The sequence below is a fragment of the Puntigrus tetrazona genome, chromosome 3, assembly GCF_018831695.1.
Source record: "Puntigrus tetrazona isolate hp1 chromosome 3, ASM1883169v1, whole genome shotgun sequence".
NCBI classification, from domain to species: domain Eukaryota; kingdom Metazoa; phylum Chordata; class Actinopteri; order Cypriniformes; family Cyprinidae; genus Puntigrus; species Puntigrus tetrazona.
Window position 1 is genome coordinate 13,977,355 of NC_056701.1, and position 9,506 is coordinate 13,986,860.

The 9,506-nt window shown below is 37.7% G+C and overlaps 2 protein-coding genes across 2 annotated transcripts; one reads left to right on the forward strand and one right to left on the reverse strand.

Moving 5' to 3' along the window:
* Nucleotides 1-839: 839 nt before the first annotated feature.
* coil (coilin p80) lies at nt 840-4,857 on the reverse strand. The gene is made up of 7 exons (XM_043235135.1): nt 4,513-4,857; nt 3,429-4,425; nt 2,863-2,952; nt 2,724-2,771; nt 2,577-2,646; nt 2,415-2,503; nt 840-1,299 (listed from the first exon to the last, which is right to left on the reverse strand). Exons 1-7 carry the CDS (start codon nt 4,761-4,763, stop codon nt 1,240-1,242), a joined length of 1,605 nt encoding a protein of 534 aa, XP_043091070.1. The 5' UTR covers nt 4,764-4,857; the 3' UTR covers nt 840-1,239.
* Nucleotides 4,858-4,899: 42 nt separating this feature from the next.
* scpep1 (serine carboxypeptidase 1) lies at nt 4,900-9,418 on the forward strand. The gene is made up of 13 exons (XM_043235136.1): nt 4,900-5,088; nt 5,703-5,844; nt 6,023-6,112; nt 6,310-6,465; nt 6,549-6,623; nt 6,872-6,944; nt 7,109-7,146; nt 7,617-7,745; nt 7,859-7,949; nt 8,033-8,146; nt 8,237-8,374; nt 8,804-8,967; nt 9,174-9,418. The coding sequence occupies exons 1-13, from the start codon at nt 5,030-5,032 to the stop codon at nt 9,234-9,236; spliced, it is 1,332 nt and encodes a 443-aa protein (XP_043091071.1). The 5' UTR covers nt 4,900-5,029; the 3' UTR covers nt 9,237-9,418.
* Nucleotides 9,419-9,506: the final 88 nt, after the last annotated feature.

Here is a 9,506-nt window from a genome sequence, read left to right on the forward strand (position 1 = left end):
CTTCAGGTCCCACAAATTATTTAGTTTGGCATTTGTGTGCATTTGAACCCTTTCCAACAATTACTGTATGCTTTTCACACTGGGGACAACTGAGGGTCTCCTATGCAACTGAAGGTTCAAACACTAATTGGTGCTCCAGAAGGAAAAACCATGCATTAAGACCTGGGAGGTCAATACTTTTTGAATTTTTCTTATCTTGTCTTTTGGGAAACATATAACCACATACACATATATCTGAAAATGATTAATAGTTGAAAACATTAGAAACTTAAGATAGAGAATCTTAAAAATAAATCATATAAAATTTTATGTATTACTTTAAAAAGGCAAATAAAATAGTTCCACTATAACATTTCAGATTAGATTGCAAGTTACCCTATTACATTTCCATTACTTAACAGAATAGTCTAAATAGAACAGAATCTAAAAAGGCAGTAAATCTATTGGTTTAGTTTTTCCTATCAAACAAATAAAATGAAATGTAAGGATTTACTTTATTAAAAATGTAACAAAAAAAAGTGATCCTAAAATAAAATGCTCCTGTGATATAAGAGAGTGTGCCTTATTTTCTTCCTTTCTTTCTCTCTCATTTTTTGCACAATGTAACAATACCATAAGATTTCTTCTTTATTTTCAGCATTCAAGTAAATATATGTAAAAATATGTAAAAAAAAAAAAAAAAAAAAAAATATATATATATATATATATATATATATATATATATATATATATATATATATATATATATATATGAATTCTATAAATTCTAGCGGACATATTGCTTCAGTATTTGTTTTTTCAAGCTCAAGAAGAGTGTAAACTATTAAGCAGAACACTAACTATTGAATTAACACTAAAATGTCCTTCTCAAAAGCAACAAGTAGAAACTAGTTTACACTAAATGCAAATTGTGAAAGTTGAAACTCACACAATGATTAAAAAGGAATTATGCGAATCATACTAAAACCTAAACCTCTCTCTCTATAGCAAGTAAAAACAGCCTAGGCCAACACTGTTGGCTATTTGCACTCGCTGTACGAACACACTCTAATAATAAATCAATCACCTCTACTCCCAAATAAAAAAAACAAACTATATTTATTTGACTGACATTGAGAATAAAATTAAAAGTTAATACGATATGGAAATCGGCTGTTTCAACAAACAGCGTTAAAAAAAAAAAAAAAAAAAAAGGTTGTCCATGAAGGTCTGGCTCAGATGACATGTTTTGTATGACCATCATCCAACATTCTCCACAATGAGCCGGGGCTCCAAAAGAGAATCCCAACGCTCAGTCAGCTGCAGGAAAGACATCAAAGAAAGGCTTGTTTTAGCCTACCACAGCATACACTTGTACAAAGAACTGCCCTTATTCACTTCAACAATTATACGGGATAATCAGAAAGCGACATTTGTGTGTGTGATTGGGGGGATGGGCTTACAATCCAAACTACAAAAGAGGGTTTAGAGCTTTGCCAAACAGTGCTCGCAACAGCAATGTCGGGACACTGCATGTGTTAAACATGGAGCATGCTTATTTTTATCCCTTTATATCTTGGGTGTCAAATGCCCTTGCCAACAAGTGTTGTAATTATGATCTATAATCTGAAATTAAAATGAGAAATAATTAGTCGCAGTTCTAATTATTCAAAAACACTCTTCTTACAAGCTATTTTTATCCATACGACTACTAATACTTCTATATAAAACATCTCCCTTCTGATGAAGGTAATGGCAAAATGTAATTTAGTAAGTGTATGTGTTTATAACTCGTATGAATCCCATATTTACTTAATGACAGCAAAAACATTAGCCTTTTGTTTAGTGTGACCCCTGAACAGTTCATATGCATTTCCAATCCATAGTAAAACCTTTTTAATGAGTAGACAGAATCTGATTGGCTGTAACAATTATATGTGATTGGGGGGGTTATTATGGAATATTTAAAAAAATATTTCATCCAAAAAATGAAAACTTGCTGAAAATGTACTTAACCCTCAAGTCACCCAGAAATTTTTTATTTCTTCATTTACCTAATCACTAATGGATTCTCTGCAGTGAATGGGTCCAAAACAGCTAAAAAAAACCCTATAAATCACAATAGTCCACAAATAACACCCACGACACCAGTCCATCAGCAAAAAAGCTGTTTGTATTTAACAAAACAATTAACTCATTTTAATCCCTTACTTCTGGCCAAAATACAAATCCATAATCTATAATTTCTCCAAAAAGAAAAAAAAAAACTCCTCGATTTCCTCTCAAATCAAAATCTAGTGGATGTTTAAAACTGTACTTTCACTGGAGACTAGAAAATATTACAGAACTCATATTTTAGCCTGAAGCGGCAGATTGAATTGAATGACTTGAGGGTAAATTTTCATTTGATATTTCTTCAAGAGAACATTCAGTACCTGTGATCCATGTGTGACAGCATACTCTACTCTCTCAGATCCATCAGGGTTCTCATATACCAGGTCAAACTTGCCAGGTTCAGCTGGAGCTAAAAAGCACATATTACAATAAGGTACAGCTGCAGAAGGAAGAGCCCAAACTAGTGTGTAATAAAGTGATACCTTGAGGTTGAGAAAGAAGTTCAAGCTCCATCACTTTTGTTTGAGGATTGAATGCAATAATCTTCCCTTCCTAAATAACAACGGTAAACTGTTCATTACACATTACACACAACACGGTTTACATTAAAGAAGTGAATAATGGCTTACTTTATAATCAGACACCTCCGGTGTGTAGTTCTCAGTCAGCTCCAAAAGCTTTAAGACGATAGAGAACCATGAAAAACTCAAAGACAACTTACATGTGGTCACTGAATCAGAAAAAGTCTATTATCATATCACATTGTACCTTAAAGGCCATTTTTTGGCCCACTGCCGGGGGAGCTGCCAGCAAGGGTAAAGCTGCATAGTCCCGTCTGGGAGCTATTTCAGGTGGATTCTACAAGAACACAAAAAAATGACTGTAGTTAGTGATTAAAGTGTAAAAAATATAATTATGTTTGTTTTTATTATTTATTAATGAATTAATATAACCAAAATTACTACTAGCTGAAATCGTTGAAAATGTTTTATCTAGCGCAGTGTTGCTTTTTACAGACCTGTTTATTATGGATGATTTATTTCAAACAAATGTCACTGAGAAAATCTAGTGGGTTTTTTTGTAAAAAAAAAAAAAAAAAAAATAACACTGATTATCATTAAATAATGACCTGATAAGCAAACAAACATTTTTTTTAAAGATGTGTTTATCTTATCCACAGAGCCTTAGTTGAAAACCAAGTTTAGAAGTAATTTTTCTTGCAATACTTTTGCAAAAAATAAATAAAAATAGGATAAGAGTAGCTCAAACTGTAGGTTGCTTTGGATAAAAGTGTCTGCAAGATGACAACGTAAATGTAGCTGCACTCAACTCACCTGCAGAATAAAACTTTCATTAGTCAGAGAATCGTTCTGTTTCTGCCGTTCACCATTGTCATAGTTGTAGTGAAAGTCTTGTTTCCACGGTGTTCCCTTGGCCCTACCAAAACCTCCCCTGCCACTGCCTCGGTTGGCCCCCCGGCCTCTGCCTCTCTCCTGACCTCTCGTGTTTCCTCGGTCCCTGCCGGTTGCTTCACTAACACCGGGGCTCAAACCAGCGATTTTCAATCCCATCCCGTGCAGGTTAGGTTTCTTAATCACAAGCTCTATCTCACTGTCCTCAGAGTCTGAGCTCCCGGTGTTATCCCCGGGCTTTTTGGACACAGAAGACGAGACAGCCTGAACTTTAGCTGAGGAGGGCTGAGCTGCTTCTTGCGATTTCTTAGCTGTAGTTCTGGCTTGGCTGAGCGATGACGAAGAGGAAGAGGAAGACGAATCTGTGGAGCTCTCTCTGCGTGTTGGGGTCTGCAGTGGAAGTTTTGAGGTTTTGCTAGACAGTTTAGGTGTAACCAGAAGCGGCTGTACAGGAGCGCTGCTGTTGGGTTTCGCTGTGTCATCCGGAGGTGATCTTACTCTCTGTGGCTTTTTGGCGGCGCCATTCTGTTTGGGTTTCAGTGGAAGAGCCTTAACGTGAGACTCATCCTCACTGCTGTCTGAAGAACTTGACATCGGTTGGCGAATCTTTGCACGAGTTGTTTTGTCACTGGTAGGGACAGCAGAAATGCTTTTTCTTTTGTTTTTAGTAGGAGATGGGGTTTCAATGGTTTTTTGAGGGGTGGCAGACTCTTTCTTTTTCTTTTTCTTCTTCTTCTTGGCCTCCTCAGCTGGTGCCGAGCCATTGATCTGCACATCTTCGGGTTTCTTTTTTTTACTTAGACCTTCACAGATCTGCGTCTCATCATCTCTCCCTCTTTTCTTGGTCTTTGGGTTTTGCGCGTCAGAGTTTTGGCAAACCTCTGCTCCATTAATATAAACAGCACTGGAAGCCTTCACCCTGTCAATAGATATGATGAATAAATACTTATCAACGTAAAAAGGCTGTTTAAACTTTCGCCATATCACTACATAAAGCGGTTCTTACCTTACGCTATCATTATCACGTACTATATAAATACTTTCTGTGGAAGGCAGGTAGCAGTCCTCAATGAACAAGTCTAAAACAGTCCTGCGGCTGTAGCCAAACTTTTCCTTTATGATGCTGGAAAGATCTGCGACAACTCGGCATTTGTTTAAGTCCACCAGCAACCAACACATCCGACACTCAGGTGTCGCGGGAGGAGGATAGTCGAAGTACAATCTAACCCTGACAGAATTGAGGCTGGAGGTGGCCATGCCTGAGCCGTGTATCGTCAACGAGGATGATGGAGGCGCTCACTGTTTTAAACAGGGCTTGTCAAACACTCTGCTGCTCTCTGTTGGTGTGGAAGAGAACAATAACTGCAGTTTACTTCCCTGTTCGTCAGCTGACTGAAGTCATATGATACCGAGCCTCACATCACGGTGTCCAGAGGACTGTATTTGAGTACTTATAGCCGGTGGTGGGTCCAAACACAGCCCATGTGGCAGGCTGCTTGAGAGAGAGCTTGAGGTCGATAATAATGGCGCGCTCGTGGACTGGCATGCTAGCTGTGCTGCTATTTGCTGCGAGCTTTTATGTATGGAAAGGTATATATAATATATATATATATATATATATATATATATTATGTGCTGCTGAAGGTTACCCATTACAAATCTGTAGGGATTATGCGTATCCTTTTAGACTCAGTCACACGTTTTGTAGTTAAGGAGTGTAACTGCAACACGAGAAGACATACTGAAATGTTTTGAAACTTTGGATGGAAATTGAAAGCGAAAGATAATGTCCGTTTTTTTTCCGTGCATCTTTTTATGTACGCAAGTCAAGTCTGCGAACCGAGAGCCCGGTTAAAATAATAAGGAAACTTCAGTTTAGGTTCTGTTGAGAGTTTTCGAACATGCACTCACATTAATTATTGTGTGATAAAGCGATGATTCGAAAGAGTCGGTTCTTTTTAATGAATCCGATACATGAAACGTAAAGCAAACGTGCAACGTTTATTTGTAATTATTCTATGCTGCACAACAAGTACTTTTCGTCAAATCCTACTCAAAATGTTCATTAAACCTTTACTGTTACTGATTTATTAAAATATATTTAAGGGGAGAAATTGCTTTACGAATTTCATTACTTTTCCCTGTAAATATTTCTTCCGATAAGAAACCCCAAGAATCGTTTGTTCTTGCTATCACAGGTAGTTGTGTTCCTGTTCAAGCCAAAGAGTCGTGGGGATATGTGGATGTCCGTGATGGAGCTCATATGTTCTGGTGGCTGTACTACGCCAACAGCTCCAGCGCCAGTTATAAAGATCTACCTCTGGTTATGTGGCTGCAGGTTTGTCCCTCATCTGTCCAGTGTGACCGGTCATATATCTTCTCCAAATCATATCTCTTTGGAAGCTTCCTTCAATCCACATTAACATTGCTGTTATACCCTTTCTGTTTTTCCACCCTGATTTTCCATTTCTGTTCTGAAGTACATCTAAGGTCGCTCATGCTCCTGTTTATTTTAGGGAGGCCCTGGTGGATCTAGCTGTGGTTTTGGCAATTTTGAGGAAATTGGACCCCTTGACAGAGACCTTAAGCCTAGAGAAACCTCTTGGGTATGTAAACAAATATTTTCTTAACTTCCATATCTGTTGTATTGATTGAGGAGTTTATTTTGGGAATGACAGAATATTTTATTGCCACTCTTGATCTTCATTGTTTCTTTATATATAACTTTTTGACATACGCATAATATACGGTTTTAGAATTTGTGAATAATTTATAATTCACCTAAAAATATTTGTCTATGCAGGTGCGTGCTGCCAGTGTGCTATTTGTGGATAACCCAGTGGGCACCGGATACAGTTACACAGACACTGAAGATGCCCTCACCAAGGACGTTTCAATGGTGGCATCCGACATGATGGTCCTTCTCAAGAGCTTTTTCTCTCTAAAGACAGAGTTTCAAGTGAGCAAAACAAAAATGCCTACCAGACGGAATTGAATATATTTTCAACATTTGTCATAGTATCTCACTTTTCTCCCCAACAGAGTACTCCCTTCTATATATTTTCGGAGTCTTATGGTGGCAAAATGGCAGCAGCTATTTCCTTCGAACTCACAAAGGTACTGAAATAATTGTTCTCAATTTAGGCTTCATGAGAGGGAATTTTGTAGCAACACACACAAGACCAAAAAAAGTCATGTGCTTGATGATGTGCTTGATGTGGAAGAGTCACAATAGTTCCTACTTCTGCAAAAGTAGTCTGGCATCAGTTTAAAATACTAGTTTTTACTAGTTTTGCTGTTAAGTTACAGACGACACCTTAAGCTCATTTTAATCTGCACTGAATATTTATTTCCTATCTCTTTAGGCAGTTCAAGCTGGTACAATCAAATGCAACTTTGCTGGGGTGGCTTTGGGAGACTCCTGGATCTCTCCTATAGGTCTGTAAAAAGCTTTTAGTCTGGTTATGTACAGCTATGTCTTTTTTAAGTTACCAAATCTTGGTTTACTAATCATTGTGCACATTCATCGTGACAGCATAAACCAGGTGTATCCATTACAATACAGCACTCAACACACCTGATTGCTTTTTCTGTTTCTGCAGATTCAGTCATCACATGGGGTCCTTATCTTTACAGCACAGTGAGTAATTCATCATAACATCTCCAAGCATGATTGCATTAGCCTGATCAAAGCAATACACTACCTTTCAATGGTTTTGGTTTTATCTGGTCCAAAATGCAGTAAAATACTATTATAGCTGTTTTCTTAATATATTTAAGATGTAATCAACTCCTGTGATAACTTCAGTGTCACATGATCCTTTCAGAACACGATCCTTTCAGAATCTGCTTTTCAAGGAACATTTTTTTCTTATCAATGCTTGAAAACAGTTGGGCTGCTTAATACTTTTGTGGAAACTGATACACTTTGATAAGAGAAATATTTTATTTGAAATGGGGAATCTTTAGTAAACAGATCATTTCTTCACTCTTTTAATCAATTTCACTTAAAAAGTATTCATTTCAAATGCATGATAGTTTTTAAACTTTTGAATGATAGTGTATATTCAATGCAGTGTACAATATTTAAGGAAATGTCATGGTTTATAGTCTCTGTTGGATGACAATGGGCTGGGCGAGGTGACTAAAGCAGCAAAGGCAGTGCTGGAAGCAGTGAGACAGGGCCAGTACCAAAGAGCCACAGACTTGTGGTCCATCACAGAGAATGTAGTGGAACAGGTGAGTCCAGCACCAGGAGCGTCCGATTAAATTCAAGGAGGGGTCTTAATGTGTTGTTTAACTGAAGAAATGAATGTGTGCTTCATCCAGTTCCTTAATTTATTTTGCTACAGAACACAAATGGTGTGAACTTCTATAACATCCTCGCACAAAACTCAGACGAGATGGTGAAGACCGGTTCGGATCAAAACAATGGATTTCTCTGTGAGGAACTCAACATGCACAAATTCAAACTTTCTGCGTTACATAAATGGAAATGCTTTGGTCATTTTGTCTTGTTTCTACAGCCTCGCTGAAACGTCGCCACATTCAACCTTTGCACCGTCAGTCCCTTTCAGAGTTAATGAATGGTCCAATCAGGCAGAAGCTTGGTGTCATACCAAAGAATGTCACATGGGGAGGTCATTGTGTTTTTATGATTTACAGAGGTATCGGTGTAAAAAAAAAAAAATCACATTATGATCCTTACAAGTGTTCTCCCGTTTCTTCAGGACAAGCTGGGGCAGTGTTTGGAAGCATGGCAGGAGATTTCATGAAGCCTGTGGTGGACATTGTAGATCAGCTTTTGGCTGCAGGGGTCAATGTTACCGTCTATAATGGCCAGCTGGATCTCATTGTGGACACAATGGGTGAGAACGTCAAACATTAGGAAACACTTCAGAATGGTGACTCATTTTAGACTAACGTTTGGGTCATTTACATTTGATAGTTTTGTGTCAAAACTGTGTCCCAGACAACAACAAAGTCTGTCTACTTGCTGTACACTGATTTATATAGTCATGAAACCAGAGACCATCCTGTCCATTAAATCTGATCTCAAATGGTCATACACAATGCTTTTTAATGCCTGGTGTAATTGATAATGTGCCGCAGCTGACTGCTTGTGATTAGATCACTGGGGTCGGATGTTAATAGATGGTGTTTGGAAGTCAGTAAGCTTTTTTTATAATCCATTTTACTCAGCAGTTTGATATTTAAGATGGCTGTTATGATTGGGTGCTGTCAGGATAGTGTTTCTGCACTGCAGTGATGATTGATTTGTGTTTATTTGTGAGCAGGTCAGGAGTTGTGGGTGAAACAGCTGAAATGGGACGGACTCCAATACTTCAGCAAAATGAAATGGACAGCACTGGAGGACCCACAAACAGAGAGCCAGACTGGAGCTTTCTACAAGACCTACAAGAACTTTGCCTTCTACTGGATCCTCAAAGCTGGACATATGGTACACAATCTTCTTTTTTGTAAAACATGTTCAGTGTTTGATATATTCAAATAGTTTTAGCATGGCAATAACCGCAGAAGCTGTGGTGGTTTAGCTTGATTTTTTTTTTTTTTTTTTTTTTTCCTGAAGGGAAAATTCATTTCTCAGTATTTAATTTTAGACTTCATGAGTGTATGTGACTATCTCTACCCATTACATCATCTCAGATCCCGTCTGACCAGGGGCCAATGGCTCTGCGGATGTTGAAGATGGTGACTCAGCAGGAGTGATGGATACAAACTGGAATTGCTTGCTAAACACTTTTAGACAATCAACACTCAAATTTTACCAAAACATGACAATTTTCTTTGAGATCTTCATTTTTTTTTTTTTTTCAATGCCTGTGTCTTGTAACATTTGTAAATCTGAATGCCTGCAAACAATAAAGTCATAATTTTTTATACAGTTTGAATTGTTTCCTGAAATCTACATTCGCTCAGACAGGACTAACTTTAAAGTTGTTTAGCATTCCCATTTATTTGCAACACAAGGTCAAGAAG